At 32.5% G+C, this 19,823-nt stretch overlaps 2 protein-coding genes across 4 annotated transcripts; both read right to left on the bottom strand.

Annotated features, from left to right (window-relative positions):
• Positions 1–276: 276 nt before the first annotated feature.
• On the bottom strand, positions 277–8,021 carry LOC119687953 (CD109 antigen-like). The gene is made up of 11 exons (XM_038102517.1): positions 7,938–8,021; positions 5,573–5,981; positions 4,633–5,501; positions 4,315–4,576; positions 3,995–4,259; positions 2,899–3,073; positions 2,651–2,829; positions 2,056–2,588; positions 1,118–1,993; positions 741–1,049; positions 277–675 (listed from the first exon to the last, which is right to left on the bottom strand). The coding sequence occupies exons 1-11, from the start codon at positions 7,964–7,966 to the stop codon at positions 487–489; spliced, it is 4,095 nt and encodes a 1,364-aa protein (XP_037958445.1). The 5' UTR covers positions 7,967–8,021; the 3' UTR covers positions 277–486.
• A 2,455-nt stretch (positions 8,022–10,476) lies between these two features.
• On the bottom strand, positions 10,477–19,823 carry LOC119687695 (alpha-1-inhibitor 3-like). 3 transcript variants are annotated; one of them, XM_038102112.1, is made up of 11 exons: positions 19,664–19,823; positions 15,155–15,563; positions 14,153–15,054; positions 13,820–14,081; positions 13,469–13,754; positions 13,054–13,264; positions 12,810–12,988; positions 12,214–12,746; positions 11,251–12,129; positions 10,877–11,185; positions 10,477–10,810 (listed from the first exon to the last, which is right to left on the bottom strand). In XM_038102112.1, exons 1-11 carry the CDS (start codon positions 19,723–19,725, stop codon positions 10,622–10,624), a joined length of 4,221 nt encoding a protein of 1,406 aa, XP_037958040.1. In that variant the 5' UTR covers positions 19,726–19,823; the 3' UTR covers positions 10,477–10,621. The 3 variants fall into 3 exon arrangements, with proteins under 3 accessions (XP_037958040.1, XP_037958038.1, XP_037958039.1); XM_038102110.1 differs by lacking the exon at positions 19,664–19,823 and adding an exon at positions 17,356–17,434; XM_038102111.1 differs by lacking the exon at positions 19,664–19,823 and adding an exon at positions 17,356–17,434 and having other exon boundaries at positions 13,481–13,754.

Genomic DNA, 19,823 nt, shown 5'->3' with positions numbered 1-19,823 from the left:
TTCATAATTAGTCAATATTTGAATTTACTGATTGTCGACATGGTTCACATTTTTTTAAGTGGGTTTTAGTTACAAGGCCCCCACTCCAACCTAACCTAATCCTAAGAGTTGTGGTTTAGTGTACTTTGTAAATTGAGGAATACTAGTACAATATTTATGCACCTTATTTACATTTAATTACTTATACTATATTCACTATAGTCAACAATATGGTTTGATCGGTCAATTTATACTTTTAATAATTAAACATATACTTTTAAAACATTTATAGGTTTTAATAATATAACATGTAGGGATAGAATAGATCTTTTGGCCGCAATGTCAGACAAGCCAAAATTAATAATAAAAATATTATATAACAAACTTCAACTTTCTTTGATGTATCCTTTGATATTTCACATATTTTATATAATTTTTTTTCCATAAAATTTTAAAAGCTTTGATTGCTACGCAAATGGTTTTAACACATCGAAGGACATGATATGACTAAATTTCGTAGAAGACAGTAGCTCGCTTTTTGGTGTCATAGTAATCATACACAACGATCGGAGAGGGCTTCTGACCAGTAACATCGTGTAATTTCACACCTTCGATGGGTACAGTTTTCACGTCACCTGCTGTCAAGTAATCAAAATATATGACAATGGTGGTCTCCTCATTTTTAGTTTCTATACGCTAAAATGACATGAAAATATATTTATAGGCACAATATTTTGTATTGCAAAAAGTTGTTAAAATACCTTCACATTGGGTATATCCTCTATTCTACCAAAAGCATCGGTCGAAGCAGCATAACCTGATGGCAAAGCAACCTCCAAAACAGACATATTTGACTTATTATTTTGATGATCTTTCTGCGAAGGCAAGAACTCAACAGTGACATCCATTGTTAGCTTATTTCCTTCATTTCCAATTTTGCTGAGTTTGCTATTAACCTTAAAGCTAGGTTGTACCTCCTTCTTGAATATGTTGTAACGGTACGAGATTTGTATCACAACAGCACCGCTTCCTTTTCCGTTAAAAGTGACGCTACGCGTATCACTTGCAATCTAAAATATTAAATCATATATTAAATTTATTATTTTATTTAATATTTCATTTAAGAGTAAACCCTTACTTTGTGTGATTGTAACACCAATGTATTATCTTCGTTGACTTCAAATTTGGCCACACTTGCATTGCCATCAGCACCGCTGAAGTTTATAACGCAATCTGTTTCTCCACTATCGGTTTTTTGTGCAAACTTAATCAATGCTTCTAGACCGAGTACTGTGTCTTGTGAGGAGGTAAAGCCACCGCTACTGTTACGCTGTGAAATTAGCCACTTCGCTGTAGACAATGCAGTTTCATTTCTATCCAAAAGTGACATTAGTACATAGGCGGTAATCTGCAAATCGGTATTAGCAGCATAATGTTTAGTATCATCCACAATTTCGTTTTCTTTACTCCACCATTTGTAACCACAATCAACTCTAGCTTTGTTATTTAGTACAGTCAATAAAGATTGCACTTCCCCTTCATCTCCATGTCGTTGCATTGCATACAGTGCTACAGATACTGCATACAAATCATCAGAGCTTTTCACATTACTCTTCAGGTAATTGAACCCCAAATCAATAACATTTTGGTACTGCTCCAAATATTCAATATTTTCAAGAAAAGCTAATAGTACGTAAGCAGTTAATCCGAGTTTGTTGTGATGCGAGAAATCAAATAGAACCCCACGTTCCACAAAGCCACCATCGGCGTCTTGTGTTTGAGCCAAGAAACTCATGCCATCTCTTAAAATGTTTGGATCGATGTCAATAAATTTAGTGGCTTGTCGAAATGAACGCATAACGTAAGCTGTAAGCCATGTGCTACCCGAATTGTCAGATTCTCCAAAAGCACTGTAGGAACCGTCATCATGCTTGTAAGTTAGTTCGCGTTGATAACCAATTTCCATGAAACGGATTGCTTTTTCTTTTATTGATGTAGTTAGTTGGTTAACAGCCTGAATAACATATATAGAGTGATGCAAATACAATATTACTTCACCAATTTCAATTAACTAACCTCTAAATAATAGAGTACCAAGATATTCGGTACAAAATTAACCATATTTTGCTCGCCGCAGCCATACGGCATTTGAATTAAAGCATCAAGATTATTGATAGTGGATCCTAATAGATTACCCATCACAGAAACCTCAATATACTCCGAATCAGGCACAATATCTTTTGGTATATCTAACGTAGTTGTTTGCTTAAAATCGTCACCTACATCTTTCAATTGCAAGTAATAGTCGTAATTCCTGTAGATGGTAATGCCTTCAGGCTCCACTTTTAGTAGCTTGTGTACAGAATCGCCAGCTAAGGGACTTACAGCAGTTATTTTAAGCGTTATATTACCGATTCGCTTGGGACGTATAGCAAAAAGAACAGTTTGCCCTTCATTAGCCTCAGCGGTAATTTTTCTAATGCGTTTGTTTGGCTTTTCACCTTCATCGGTAAATTCAAATTCATCATCATTATTCTCTAAAGTTACAACAGTTTCAAGAGGTTTATCAAGATAATTAAATATAAGAACCGGAATCGAAATTTCTTCGCCTATGTAATTGATTCATTAAAATATTATTATAGGCAATGTAGAAAAATTGAAAAAAGTTTACCTCTTTTAATAGAATAAGGTAAATTTGTTGATAGAAAAAATGGACGAAAGGTTTTTATATTTGTTGGTATTTCTGTGATTGCGAAACCAGTCGATGAATTAATAGAAAATCCAGTAATTACCCACGAAGTGATTGTGTCAGGAATTGTCCTCTTAAGAACCACATTACCTCCTTCAACACTAAAAATATAAATATTTTCTTTTTATAGAGGTTTTTAAAATTATATTAATTATATGATGTATGTGTACTTGTCAATATCCTCAAAAATCCAATTCTCGACAAAATTTTTGCGAACTTGAATTTCCGGAACTACATCTGAAGCCATACAAGCCAGTTTATAATTTGCTCCACCCAACCTGGGCGATTCACTATTCATGACAAATGAACGATTAGAGCATTCCAGTTGGCAATATTCGAGCATTACTGTATTAATTAAGTAAAAAATAATTATAAATGTAAAATAATAATTAATAACAATCATTAATTACTCTAAACATAATGTATCATATGGACATACTTATAAGAAGGGTGTAACTAACTTATTGAATGTTTCAAGCATTTGTATAATTTCGTTTATAAATAAGAACTTTAGAACTGCATACAAATAAAGCTACTGTCAATAATATATATGTCCTAGCCTATTTAAGGTCAGGTTATAGCCATGTACTGCACAGTTACTTGCCACGCAGAACTGCGTCAATTCCTAATGTCTGCCCTAGGTACAGTTCTACCCCCAATTGTCACCTATCTTTTTACACACACACCCATTAGAGCCCAATTGATCTTTGTCTCCGTGCCTTTAAAATAGCTAGATTTGTCCGCGTTGATACAGGTTCGCTTCAATTTAACTTCTATCCGTCCTTAATTCACCCTTTCCCCTAAACAGTCCCCTCCCCTTTCACACTTTTCCACTTAACCATATTCAACCCATGTATTCGTATTTGTAATTCCTTTCATGTTGATATATCTAATGTAGTCGTTTATATAAATCACCACGGACTATCACAACAACAGCAACAGAGAAAAGTTCTCTAAAGGACACATGTGTTGAACAGAAACCAATTTTTTTAACTTTGTATGGAATGACTTCATGCCGTCTAAAGTTTTTGGATCGTAGACCTCTTTTTAGCGAACAAATATGGCTGACAATTGAGGAAGCGGGTTACAATATATAACATAAGACCAATCTAATATTTTCGTTTGTATTGCTTCTCCTACGTAATTTTAATGGTGTGTCTAGAATCATTGCTTCATAACAACTTAAGTCGATAAAGTCGTATACATAGTAATATCTTATAGAAAATGATAAATATTTTATAGTGCACAAACTTCAAGTTAACTTACGACCATCCTCGCGGAGTTCGGCATTTGTTAAAAAAACTAAGCCGCAACTACTCCCTGGCTTATTAAATCCATTATCCCAGTGTGTACAAGTAGTAAAAGTACTTAAACTATCATATATGTTATCTAAATTAATGTCGTTGCCAGACTTGAGTAACAAAACACTTTGATCCACGCCCAATAAGCCAACAAAGGAATCAGGATTTGTATTTATTTCGATATCAACCAAATCACCTGGTTCAACTTCGCTCCGGGAAGAAATTTTTATCTATAAACAATCTTTATTATTATTTGCTCATAAATTTAATTTCACAAACACTTACGAAATTTTGGGATTCTCTCTTTATGGATATATTTACGGAATCGAAAAGCAGTTGCTTGCCATGAACACAATAGACGAATACATCGATTTGTGGCACCATTTCAAATGTGGGCATAAATCCGAATTTATATGAGTGTAAAGCTTCAGTTACTTTCACATGTTCCACTTTTAAAATCTTACCACGTCCTATGACAAGATATATAAAGTCAGATAATATATTTGGAGATCTGATCTCAATGCAAACTTTCTCGTGTAATGAAGGGCTGAAAACATATACTGATTACTCTTAATACTTTCAAACATATCACATTTTAATTACTTATGCGATAAGTTGTAGAGTCTCAAGTTGTCTGAAATATCACAACTGGAATATCTACTTAATGTTGTAATATATGAGGATTGATTGAGATAAACGTACTGAACGTCGTAGTAGTGTTCGGTGTCAGGTAGGGTCAGTTCAAAAGTAGCGAACCCTTCATTGTCGATATTTGCTGACTCCTCAACAAGTTCTCCTGCATCTGCGGAAGGCTTTGCAATTAATTTAATTTGGTTAGTTGTGTCGTTAACAGGTGTGTTGTTAAGATTTTTTATCGAAATTTTAAATGTTAGTGGTACTTCAGGCCTGTATTCATGAGGTGGATTTATGCACTCCACTTTGTACTTCTCGCTATGTAAAACTATAGTACTTTTTGCAGAACTTTTATAGCCTGTGAGATCTTCTTCAAATTCAACCTTTAGTACCAAAGAGGAGAAATGTAGTTCCTTCGACGTTACACCCAATTCATTTTTCATATCAAATTCCACATAAGTTTTTCCGTCAACATTAACAGTTTTCTCGCACTTAACTTGACCTTCTTGCGATCCAAAACACATATAAAAATTCTCCGATAGGGAAACCTTAGCCACACCTTTTGCTGATTTTCCATATGTGTACCTCGCTATTATAGCTGCCCTAATTGCGGTATCATCAGCATAAACATCTGTTTCAGTTTCGATAGTCACTTTAAATTTGGGTAATATATATTTGTCAACGGCAAAACTTTTTCTAGTTAGAGACACACCATCCAGTAACACATTTATTGACCACTCACCAAGTGGAGGTTGCTCGGAAAGCAAAAACTTGCCTGTAAACACACCGTTTTTCAAAGCAACACCTGGAAACTGTTTAATGCGATTTTCCATGTTGTCCTTTATGTTAAAATATAATGGTTTAATGGTTATGCTGCATGTAAAATAAATTGTTTGTATTTGGAACCTACATTAATATTTATATCTATGCCAGTCGTAACTTTCGCCGGACGCAATAACTCGTTCATCAACAAAACACGAAAATGCACCAAATCGCCCGGTTTGTAAGTGGCCTTATCAGTTTGAACAAACGGCAGTGGCGCATTCCCCGCATAAAGCAGTTTATTAGATGCTTGAAATTCCCCTCCCGATAACGCAACAGCAGTCAACTTATATTGTCCATCTACCAAGTTAGGTGTATCAAATTGCATGACTTCAGTGGACATTGGCTTTATTTCGATAGTTTTCGATACATTGTAGTCTGGGCCTTCAATGCTCACCTGAATTTGGCTGCTTTCTTTTGCCTTATTTGTCGAAATTGCAACATGATAAGGATAATTCGGACGGATAGTACCAGGTGCAATGACTGAGAAAATGTCACTTAAATTTAAAGAAAAAAATTTTATTTAGAATAAAATTATATTCTATATAATTATAAAATGATATATACTCGTATATAAAAACGCAGTAATACTCTTGTATCTTGGGACTTCAGATATACATATTTATTTATTGTTAAACAGATCTTTAATAAGCAATACTGACCACAATGGCATTTGCTTACTGACAGTTTTGACCGAATTCATTGTAGACTTCTATAAATTTTGTGTTATTCTAAAGTGGTAATAGCTTTCGTATGCTTTATAACTAGTTCCAGAGTTCTCTTTCTTAGTGTCTGGTAATTCTGACGTAATCCGTGTTGTTACAAGACTCCTATTGGACATGGGCTACGTTTCCTTAATGCATTTTGCATAAAAGTGCAATTGAAAGTGCTACGTCATTAGATTAATGGCATTCTGCGTCTCAAAGAATGCATCTGTAAACAGAATCCGTTCTCGTTCGAATTGAAAACAGCACCCAAACTAAGGTTATTATATTCTAACACCGAAACCTCTTAAAAATTTTACTCAGTTTATAAAGTTTTTGAACTGATATCTTATGAATACCTCTTCTTTATTTTTGTTAGCCATCCATTGTTTATGTGGAAACCTTTAACATCTTATAACTTTCAAAAAACCGAATTTCACATCTCAATATTCTCTTTTTGTTAAATGTCATCTATGAGTTATAGTAATTACCCCTTTTGTATCACCCTAAAATTTTTCATTTCTCTATTTTGTTTTTTGACGCGCTTCTCATGGAACACTGAGCACTCTACTCGTGAATCTGCTTTTTGGTAGTGCTTTGATGAGCTTTTAATTGGCAATTCAGAGCATATTCACATCGAAGCAATTACTTCCAATGTCTTGAAAATATAAAAAGTTGCACTATATGCACGTAGAGCGATGTACTTTACTGCTTTTTCGGAGTGCATTCATAGACCTATTAATGCACTCGGCTAACCGCTAAACGGTTTGTAGTTGAAATTCCTTTTAAGAAGCGATTTAAAACAGTAAACCTAATGTGCTTTATTTAGAATGAATAAAGCAATATACATTCATAGTCTTCATTATTGAGATTTTCTAATTTTCATATGTTCACAAGTTAGAATCATCAATGGACTTGGCGTTAAAGAAATGTATGTTATGTCTAAAGTGAACACCGATTTCACATGTGTCTTCCGGGGCAACAACTTGAAACCATAGTCTACCTTCTTGCCTTCTTACAACCTCTTACAACAGGGCAAATAATATTTTACAGTGAGTCCCTTATCTCGATGGGATCGGAATCTGAATCGAAATCGAGTCGACTCGGATATTCAATACAAATTACTAATGGCATTTTCGCTTAACACGTTTTTTTACGCAGTGCAACACTGCAGTTTTGGGACTATTATCTGCACTTTTGGGACAGTAATAGTGTAAATGGTACAAATGGTCACTTAAGTTCCGTTGACCAATCTATATACTGGACCACCACTGTAATTGGTTTTTGTGCTGAAACATACTCAAATCACACCTAAAAGTTTTCCAGTTGCCAAATTCGGACTGAATTTCCATTTTATTTAAATAAAATTAAAAAAACATTTATGATCAATTTTATTGCGCCGGCACACTCAAGTGCTTATTGCACACTCCAGCACCTCATCTGAACAGCTGTTTTTGTTTATTATGTAAAAACGCTTCTGTCAATTTATTTTGTTCCACTTTTTTTTTGTTTTTCTTTCTCTTAAACACGGAAAAATTTCTCTTAACATCCACCGCTTGCTTGGTGACGAAAATAATAACACAACAAAACAAAAGAAAACATTTTTCGTTGGAAAAATATGATGTCATCATTTTTAAATTAATTGGTTTTCTATTGTTTATTTTGATGTTTTTTTCAAAAGTCTTTTTGTCTTTTTTATTTTTTTTCGACACCAACAAATTTAATAAATTTTTTTTAATGTTCACTCACTTAATTTCATCATTCGACGACACCTCCATCTTATTTGCTAGCTAAAATCAAACTAAATTTAAACGAAAAGCAGCCGTGATGACAACTACATGGTATGTATATTCCAGATGGTATAGTTAAGGGGGAATCACTTTGCTACACACATATATGTGTGTATGCCTGTGAATAATATCAACCCATCGATTTTATTTCTATTATTATTTAATATGACTAAACTATTTATTGAACTTGTTATTTGCAGATAAAATATTTGGAACACTTCGCATTTCATTTCTGTTTAATTTCACATTTTTTTTTATGATTTCAGATAAAAGAAACACCACATAAAACAAAATAATCTATAATAAATACTGCAGCAATACTGATAATCTTATATGTTTTATTAATAACTTGAAGGTACTTGAACCTTCACTTCGAGTAGCAAGTGGAGCTGCGGGCATTGCTTACAAGAGCTTCATATTACAATATTTTGAGATGGTTGTGTTGTTATTATGCAAAGAGTAAAGTGAAATGGAACATGGAACGAAACACACACTCTTCTGTCAAGAACACTGCCAAAAGAGTAATGTAAACAATAAACAAAAAAACATTACTCTTGTTTGTCAAACTCATTTAACCGGTCGATGAGAATAGCAATAAATCAGAATTTAATAATATTTTAGTTGTTTACAATGGCTTTAGCCTTCAAAATTCAAGGGCGGGTATATCGGTTATGGGCAGGAGATAAATGTATGTATGTACATCATTTATGTCATTGTTAATTGGGTTGGGCAAAAAATATTAAGCGTTTTATATACATATAAAATACATTTTAAATTTTAAAAACATTTCAGTAGCACAAATTGTGCTTATTGTTTTTGACCATCTGCCGGTATTATACTACTGGAACCATTCTTTGATTATTTTAGTTTTATTTCTGAAACATAGAGTCAGTTACTTTACATGAGTGAGATAATATTGCTGAAATAAGAATAAATACAATATTATAACTATACAAATGATCCATTAACACATTTTATGGTGCTATGAAAATATGTGACTTACGCACCTGACGAAATACTTAAGGGTGGTTCCGGGAGTAGCTTTCTATCCTAACGTAGATAACATGTTTTTAGTGTGGTTAATATCCCACACTAACATGACCTAGTTGAAAAAAAAACAATGTCACCTATGAGATCCAGTGATGCAACCAGGATTGTGAATACATATTCTAAAAAATATTGTTTTTGGAAATATTTTTACATCCTTTTATTTGTTTATTTTACAACCAATTTCGCTACTGACGCAATTCATTGTAGTCTGTCTCTAATGCTTCTTCTAAACTAACATTGGTAACGTGAACCTTTTTCTTTCGGTTGAAGTGAAATTGAGATACTGTACCCATTTCATGGTAATCTCATGACAATAATTTATAAAATTGGACTTTCATTCTACAGGTCACAGGTATCAGTTAAAAAGCTAGCAACTTTTTCGTTATAGTCCAGAGTTGTTATGATCCAAATTAATATGGTATTTACCATTCGTCTTGATCAATTGTATCTTCAATTATTTATTGACATAAATTACATAAGAAATTCAAATTAATTGTTAGCCTAGTTTATAGCAGCTTATAATGTATAATACCCTGGCAGCTCCATAAAAAACGTAGCATCACCGCATTTTTCGGCAGTCCTAGATTTGCGACCGTTATGGAGTCCCACTTTGATAGAACTTACTCTTCAAATCATGCCCAACGATCAATTAAGCAACGGTAGCTAGAAATATTAAAAATGAAAATTATGGGGGTTCAAAGATGGTACCAATAGACTCTATTGGTACCATCTTCATCTATATCCATCTATTGAATAGATGTATATACTAGAAAATATTTTCTATCCACGTTTCTTTTTTCAATTCTTTGTACATACCTATATGTATATGTAGAAAATATATATTACTGTTACAGTGTTATGTATATACAGTGTTTGCTTTGAACTAAAACTCACTCTTCTATATTTTCTTTTCCTATAGTTGATAAGTTTCTCCAGTGATTGTGTAGTTTTATAATAAATTTTTCTATTTGATATTAGTAGCAAAGCAAAAAAAAAAACAAAAAAAATATGTGAGATTTATTAATATATTATCAAAGAGAGATTTCAAAATCCTTAACCCCTTCCCCCCGAATACGTCATTGATTTTCATTATTAATTTACTAAAGTCGTTGAGAGTCATTAATTAGATGAACTTCAGAAAGAAGCGAAGATTTGATATATTTTAAGTTAAATATAAAGACAATGGAATAATATAAGAAAACTTTAGCTCCGGTTCTCTAGTTATTTGGAATCAGAGACTCTTCAATAAAAGGCATTCTGGTGTTTGTAAGACAAGTAAAATACTTTTTATTCGGTTAAGCTCTTATCGCAGTACGGAAGATTTCTTGTGACCGCAGTTCTCTATTCTATTGATGACCCATATCTTCATAGCTCCAATCATATTTGCAAAATAAATAAAGGCAAGACTTATAATATAATTTTATTATTTATTAATTTAACTTTTAACTTCAACAAAAACGTTCAAAACGTTCGATATTTTCATAAATATTTAAGGAAATGCAATTAGATAACATTATACATAAACGTAAACGTATATAGAAATATTGATTACCTTATTACATATTATTAGTAAACATCAAGATAACTTAACTCTTAAATTTGATAAAAATCGGTTGCCCTCTTTCCACTGTCGTAGTAATCATAGACAACAATAGGTGCCGGTTTTTGGTCACTGACATCATGAGATTTTATTGCTTCAATTGGAAGAGTTTTTACATCGGTTGCTTTCAAGCTATCAATATATACGACAACCACAGTGTCTCCATTTTTGGTTTCCACGCGCTGAAATTATTAAAAAAGAATATCTTAAATATTGTCCAACTCTTCTATGAAAGCCTACATCAATACCTTAACATTGGGTACATTTTTAATTTTATCAAACGATTCCGCTAAGGCCGTATAACCAGAAGGTAAATTGACTTCCATAACAACCATATTTGACTCATTATTACCATTATCGGTTTCTAAGGGAACAAACTCTACGGAGACATGCACAATTAACTTTCCTGGTGGTACATCGGTGTCACATATTTTAGAGCTCAACTTAAAGCTTGGCTTACAATCATTTTGCAAGATGTTGAACTGATAAGCGACTTGCAATATCACAGCGCCAATGCCCTTGCCATTGAAAAACAAATCACGAGTATCGTTTTTAACCTAAAATGAATAAATAATTATATATAATTTGCTGATACTTTTCTCTCTGTCTGGCAGTGTCTTACTTTTTGGGATTGCATAACAAGCGCATTTTCCTTGTTAACCTCGAATTTTCCGGTATTCGTGCTTTTTTCTGCGGTACCGAAGTTTATAACAAAAGATGGTTTTCCTGCACCACTCTTTTCAGCAAATTTTATAAGCGCCTCCAGTCCTACCACAGTGTCTTGCGATGATGAGAATCCGCCATTGCTGTTGCGTTGAGAAATCAGCCATTTAGTAATGGGCAAAGTGGACTCTTTGCGAGCTAACAACGTCATCAGTATATAGGAAGTGATTTCCACATCGTTACTTTTAACATAACAACATTTTTCCTCTTTTGTACTTGACGCTAACTTACTCCACCACTTATGACCACCTTCTACATTTGCTTTGGATTCCAATAGCGCCAACAAGGACTCAGCTTGTTCCATTCCAATCATTTGCATTGCATACACGACAATAGCAAGGGCATATATGTCATTCTCCATAGTCTTTGCGTGTTCTTGCAAATAAGCAAATCCACGATTCATGGCTTCTTGATGATTCTTCGCATACTCTATATTCTCCAAGAACGCCAATAGTACATAAGCAGTTAAACCGACTGTATTGTGGTGTGAGAAGTCAAACAGTTTTCCGTTTTCAACAAAACATCCATTCGCAGCCTGTGTTGTAGACAAAAAGCTTAAGCCTTTCTCTAGCACTTCAGTATCGATGTCAATGTATTTGGATGCCATCTTGAAGGAGCGCATAACGTAAGCTGTCAACCATGTGCTGCCCACACGATCGGATTTTCCAAAGGCGCTATAGGAGCCATCATCATGTTTATAAGTCAGTTCACGTTGATAGCCAATATTCATGAAACGCTTCGCTTTCTCCTCAATTGTTGGTGTAAGCTGGTTTACACTCTAAAAAATATAAAATTGGTTAATATAAAATTAAACCAAACTTTAATTGTTCAGCTCTTAATGTAATTAATGCAATGTAATTACCTCCAAATATTTCAGCACCAAAATATTTGGCACGAAATTAACCATATTTTGTTCGCCGCAACCATATGGCATGCGTATTAAATTGTCCATATTGCTAATGGTGGATCCTAATATGTCACCCATTACAGAGACTTCAATGTATTCTGAATCCGGAACAATTTCTTTTGGTATGTCCAAAGTGGTTGAATGTGTGAATTCGGAGCTGCTCTCATCGGTGTGCAGATAGTAATCATAGTTTTTGTATATGGTAACACCTTCAGGTTCCACTTTTAACTCTTTATGTATAGCGTCGCCAGCCAATGGACTTATAGCCGTTATTTTTAATGTTATGTTACCAATTTTTTTTGGACGTATAGAGAAATTAATAGTTTCGCCTATATTTGAACCAACCGATACATTCTGTGTGCGTGTTTTTTGATCGTTTAGGTCGTCTATGAACTCATACTCATCATCACTATTGTCTAAAGTCACAGTTGCTTCTAACAGTTTGTCCATATAATTGAAAATTATTACGGGTACCGAAAAAACTTCTCCTGCCGAAAGAAAAATATTTAGAATAGGTTTCACGTACATTTCCGAATGAAATGCTCACTAACCTCGTTTAACAGAATAAGGCAAATTAGTTGATATAAAGAAGGGACGGAAAGTTTTAATTGTCGTTGGAGATTTTGTAAGTGCAATGCCAGTGTCATAGTTAAGAGAAAATCCAGTTATAACCCAAGAAGTGATGGTATCTGGTATCTTCTTAGTTAAGTTAACAATATTTTTACCAGAGCTGAAAAAGACACACTGTAATATTGTATATATGCTCTAAATTTAGTAGGAATATGTGTAATTTACTCTTCAATATTTTCGAAAATCCAATTTTCCAAAAACTCTTTACGTATAGTGGGTGGTGGCGGTTGTGGCAAATTTGGCAGTGCCATTCCACCAGGAGCCCCAATTGATAAGGATTCTACAGACTCCATGTTAGAACTCCTAGCAAAACCTAAAGCTGCTGGAGCTCCAAATAATCCTACTGATTGTGGCATAGCACATCTTTTTTTCATAACTGAAAATAAAGATTTTTAAGTACACAAGAATTCTAGTAAGATTTCTGCACTAATGATAAATGTAAGTCATTATGAAACTAAATGTGAATCTGCTAAATTATTAACTTTCTTAATAAAAAAACAACATTTTAGTAGATACAATATAAGATATATTCAAATATGAAAATTATATATGTGCATGGTTTTTCCGCAGTAGGATTTACTTTTGCGCTTACGTGTGTGATGGTAATCCGTAAATGCGTTAGTTAAGGTAACTAACCCTGATTTTCGACCGGGATAACGTCCGAATGAGGCACGTGTACTAGGTGTTTCACATTTGAACTTATCAAAACTTTTAAAAATTTGTTCTTTATTTAAATCGTTTCCCGACTTAAGTAGCAAAACACTCTGATCCACCCCGAGCAGACCAATGAAAGAGCCGGGATCTGTATTTATCTGCAGATTAACATCTTCACCTGGTTGTGCTTCAGCTTGTGCTGTTATATCAATCTAAAACAAGAGTAAGGATATGAGTAAAGATTGCTATAGACGAGTATTTTAATTGACTGACTGACCGAATTCTTAAAATCACCATCGATATCGATAGTGATTTCATCAAAACGAAATTCATTATTATGGATATTATAAACCATTAAATCAATTTTAGGGAGCATACTGTATGTCACTGGAAATTTAATTGTATGGGATTTCTGACCATCCGGAACTTTAATTACTTCAGATCTTATTATATTGCCTCTTGCAATTACGGTATAAATGAAATAAGGTATAGAATCTTTAGATTTAACATCGACTGCTATATCTTTTCCTAGTTGTGGACTGTAAAGAAATTTTCGACATATAAGGTTGTAGGTTCAACAAGGATTTCAAAAACATAAAACAAAACTTACTTCTTTGTTTGCACGAACAATTTAAGATGATCACGGGTTTCAGCTAATGGCGATTCTTTACAAAGGGATGGCAATCTTACCATTGTATCTAAGTAAACACATCTCACTAAGAAGTTACCACACTGCTCCGGTATTACAAACTCAAATCTTGCAATACCTAATGAACTTAATTTTGCATCCAATACTACAGAGTATCCATTACCTGCGACATTGTCACATCTGCCGAAATTATAGTCAACAGAACCATATCTGTTTGTTTGCTCTAGCAGAAGTTTCACAGTGTTTTCCATATCTTGCAATGGAGAGTCATCCAATTTTTTTATTGCAACTTCATATGTTGCTTGCTTGCCAGGTGAATATACTTGAGTTGATGACAAGCTTTCAATGCGATAAGGTTTTGGATGAAGCACTACTTCTGCTTTCGCTTCTTGTTCATTGCCAGTTAATGTTTCCACCATTTTAGCTTTTATTTCCACTGGCGGCCAACTAGTCTGACCCAATGGCGGATCCAAGTCTTTATTTATATCAAATTCAACATAACCTTTTCCATCTACATCAACAGTCTTTTCAGTACTTTCCAAAGAATTGTGTCTCAATGATTTTATTGATACTGTGGCTTTGCCAGCTACCGATTGACCGAAAGTGTACTTTGCGCGTACCACTACCTTAATGACGCCACTAGATATGGCCACATTTTTATCAGTATCAATGAATACTTGAAATTTAGGTAAAACATATTTGTCAACCTCGAAACATTTTGTTGTCAACACATCATTATTCAAGAGCGCACTAATTTCCCATCTACCGAGCACAGGCTGTTCAGAAAGTTTCAGTTTATTGGTATAAACTCCAGACGTTAGCTCTATATTATTATACTGTTGTATACGATTTTTAGCACCATCCTAAAATATCAGTTATAAAATTATAAATAAAAAACTTAAACTTAAACTTTCCAAACATAAATACTAATTTTTAGGCCGCACATATATTAACTAAACTCACCGTGATTGTGATCTTAATGGGCTCTTTCACTTTCGCGGGTCTTGTATTCTCATCCATGAATATCACACGAAATTGTACGGTATCATCTGGCTTGTAGGTGGCTTTGTCGGTTTGTATAACAGTCAATGGCATGTAACGCGCAAAGTTCAGTTGCGTGGAGTTTTGAAATATGTTACTTGCGGTGTCGCTTGCTGTCAGCGTATAGATGCCTTCCTCGAGTTCTGGTATATCGAACTCCAATTTTTCCGTTGCCATAGGCTCAATTTCTGCTGTTTTTGTTTCATTGTACGATGGACCTGTAATGTTTACTTTAACAGGACATGGTCCATTTGCTTTATGAATTGAAACTGCAACATTGTACTTATAATTGGAGCGTATAGTGCCAGGACCAACAACAGAATAGTACAGTCTAAAATTAAAACAAGTGTCTTTAAAAATCGGTCTTATTTATATAAATTTGTAAATTTGTAATAGTAGTAGTAAAAATAGTAATAGTTGAAATATTGGGAGCAGTAGTAGTAGTAATAATAGTACAAAGTATCAATAGTAGTACAAGAATTCTAGTTTAAGTAAAGAAATGCTATCGAAATTGGTTCCAATATATCTACATACTTATAATAACCAATATACAATAAACCAATGAACAATAAAGTATAACTGGTATTAAATATTTGTCAGTGTTCTTGTCTTTTTCGGGTAGGATAAATAGAAATCGACCTATTATTATCAATATTATGTGTTTTTTCTAATACGAGTATAGAAGATGAATAGAATCTTAAAAATAAAATATTATAATTTTTAAACCATACATATATTAAATTAAAACAAAGCTACTTATAAAAAAAAAAAATAGATATACATAAATAAATATTTTCCAAGAAAAAGAATATATATGTGTGTTGTATTTTAGGCGACTTCTTGGAAAAATATTTTTGTTAGTTTTGTTTGATGTTTATTTGTTTGTTAAATATCTTTTGGAGGGCCTCATGTATCTTAAGAACCCTTTTTTCCGATCTGCAGTAATAATATTATTTATTTGATTTATGTTACGTATTATGGTACCACCACGAACAATAAACGACTTCACAGTTGCTCAATGAAAATAAAATATAGGGGTGAAAGGATATAGTCACTCTGGAGGTTATGAACATCCATAAAGGTACATTCGCACGTTTACTTTAATGAAGGAAGAACTTTTTTCGTTTCTGAAAATTTTAAATAAGAATATATTTTACACAAGTTATTTTTAATTATGTTCTTTCATTATACAGAACACATAAAGAACAGAATTATAAAGAACAGTCTATCTATAGCCCTTAACGAACTCAAAAAGTGATAAAGCAACGGGAATGTATAAATAAAGATTTCCTTTTCGATTTTGTTACATACTTTAATGAAATAATACTATTTGACATCACTTGAATTACAATATTAGAGAGGAACGATTATTTGATATTTGGAGTTATAAATTTTGTCATCATTCATGTACACAAAAATATGAAGAACAAATTTTGAGAGTTTTGTGATGAACGCTGTTAAATGAAATACATCTTCGGATGTAATGCTTAATATCTACAGAAAATAAAATTGAACTGCAATTAGTTCATTTGTCCAGTGTCACCCTACCAAGCGAGGTCATTAGAAATTGTGTTGGTTTTAAAAGTTACTATTTGGATACCGAGGACTTCAAAGAAAAAAATAGGAAAGCAGATGATCTATGGAACTCAAATTCAAATAGGCTAAATTGTTAAAAAAGATGATGGTAAGATGAGATGATGATGATGATGATGATGATAGCGGCAATCATGATTTATAAATTTTTTGGAGGAAAGTAGAGAAAACAGGAAGTATTTTACGATTTTTTTATTAAAAAATAAAAAATTTTTGTTAAATATTTATAACAATTTTATTATTATATATAAAAAATTTAATTGTAAAAAAAAGGTTTTACTTTATGTAAGTTTTACTTAACAACTTATGGTATATATAAGAAAAAATTATTCGATAGATTATTAGAACCCGAACTTGAGATGAATGAGCACTGCCTCTATTATATTTTAGGAATATTTTCTAGTTTCATTAACTATAAAATTATTATGAAATTTCTTATTAATAAATAGAAATTTACTTTGTTTTTTCAATATTCTCAATTTTTTTTAGAAGAATAACCACTTCCAATTAGTTGACCATTTTCTACTCACTTTTTAAGCGGCTCAGATTCTGCCTCAACAGGTTGCCGAACTGGCTGAAAGTCGTCAGCACCAACAACTTGTAACATTGTTTAAGAGTCTTAGACTGAGAAGAATTGGTCAGAGCAGTAGACTTTTATTAAAGGAACGATTGATGAGAAAATCTCATTAATATTTTCAAACTCTCAAGACATTTGTTAAAGAGCGAGAGAGAGCGAGAAAGAGTAACCAAGTACTGTTGTGTGTTTATTTAGTTGTTGGTCCAATGATGATATCATAAATATTTATGTAAATAAACAATGTTTCTGCACGCTACACCCATAAAAAGCAAAACCCACAAATCGGGTTATTATCACATTATAATCACCTATTATTATGGCATTAAAAATTAATTTTTCATGATGAGAAGAGTAACTGATGTACTCTTAAAGTCACTTTTTATTCCAAAGAGATCTAGAAAAAAATTTTAAGAACATGACATGAACTATAAATAACTATAGGATAGGACTATAAAAGTTCCACTGTAATATTGCATGGATGAAAATTTTAATTTTAATTATAATCCAAGGGATTTTTTTTTTAATGAAATATGAGAAATATATAAAATTAAATTAATTTAATAACACTTTAAAATAATTAAAATGCCTATAATATCTTTCGGATGTAGGGTGTTGTGTGAACTTAATACACACTACACAGTATTTATATTCATAGAAGACTTCTAGTATTGTTCACATATAATATGTTCAAATGATTTGTGGACAGAATTTATTGGTCAGTGCTTTAAAGAATGTAATGACTTCTTAACAATCTATGAGACCCAAACTAAACGAAAACCAGATCTAACAGGGCCTAAGTTAACATTTTATGGTAAGTATTATATACATAAAGGATATGTGCATTTTATTACTATTTCTGAGACCCCAATAAAAGGCTTTGAAACAGTTACCATTGCTTAAAAACTATTACCGCTTGAAAAGACATCAGTTTTGAGAGGCAATTAAATCATTCATTTAGTTAATAACTAAGTTATTAGTGATGCATTACATATGTGCTTCTAGGATAAAACATTTCCAATGTTATTAACTGAAATCATACGGCAACTATAGATATTCTAATGCAAAATGATTCTAATTTACTTTAGCAAAAATTTGGTTATTTAAAACATATGAAGAATTTTGTAAAAGACATTAGAACACCCCACCCGGGTGGCTATGTAACAAATGAAAAATTAAAGCCCAACTATGGCTTTATGGATAAAGCTAAAAGGCAGTTGAGCAATATAAATTAGTGGGAATTATTTTTTACGGCCTTATACATATTCTAGAAATTTGAAGAGATTATATATATATCTGTATATTTTAGCGTAAAATAATAAGTCTACGGCGAAAGATTACTTTTCGTGGAAAGAGTTTAATTGGTAGATTTTTTTCGAATTTTGATATTCTATATGCAGCAAAGAGATTAATTTAGTAAAGATATAGATTATGGGTTCTTTCTGTTTGCAATATAAATGTCTTTACTGATAATGTGACTGTTTAAATATGACTTCAAATATTACTTAAACAATAAATAGATTACTTTAATGCACTAATATATTTTCTTTCTTTATTGTTTTATTAATATAATGAAGAAATGTATTTTTGAGTGACTGTTTGTCTGTCTGTCTGTTAGAAACCCTTTTGCTAGTAATGATGATGACGTTATTTAACCTTCTAAATTAACTAAACAAGTAATAACATATAATTAGTAAGTATTTTTAAGGCTCAAACTAGTCTTAGTTTAATTCATTTGTATTCTTAAGTAAAAATGTTTAATGCTTAAGTCCTAAGATACACAATAGACTAACATACATAACATAGATCTATGTCATTTTTTGTACCAGTAGTTTGTTTTGGAGTTCTTTTGAGGCGCAATTTAGATATGTTAACTTTGAAGTCACTTTGTAGATACATGCATATACCTGTATCTTTGTATCTTTATATATTTGTATAATTTGTATAATATATGAATTATATTAATATTTTTGATAACTGAAAGACTGTGGTTTTTCCCCGTTTTATGATTGTACAATTTGGGATGATTGATTGGTATTGTGTCTTTTTTTGAAACTATTTTTGTATACACAAATCACTTTGAATTTCACATTTTCTTGCAATTATTTTTTTTTCTTGACAATATCCAAATTTTATTTATTGCGTATAACATGACAGTATCTTCCCAGCCCTGCTCCCCGCCTTTGTTTGCTTTTTCACGACGCAACTACTCCGCCATCACCGGCAGTTAACAGCTTTGAAGCTATTGAAGTTAATTTACTGACCTTTTTTCCTCTTCTTCTCCTTCTGGGCAAATCGGTTGAATTCGGTTGTCGAATAATTCCATTTTAATAAACACCAAACAACACTTCTTGAATAGTAAAAAATTACTAAAGAATTAATAAAATTCAATTTATTTTGAAGCTAACAAAATCTCGCCCATGA

The sequence above is a fragment of the Teleopsis dalmanni genome, chromosome X (assembly GCF_002237135.1).
Source record: "Teleopsis dalmanni isolate 2A chromosome X, ASM223713v2, whole genome shotgun sequence".
NCBI classification, from domain to species: Eukaryota; Metazoa; Arthropoda; class Insecta; order Diptera; family Diopsidae; genus Teleopsis; species Teleopsis dalmanni.
Note: the sequence above shows the minus strand (reverse complement) of the source record. Positions and strands in the feature narration are given on the sequence as shown.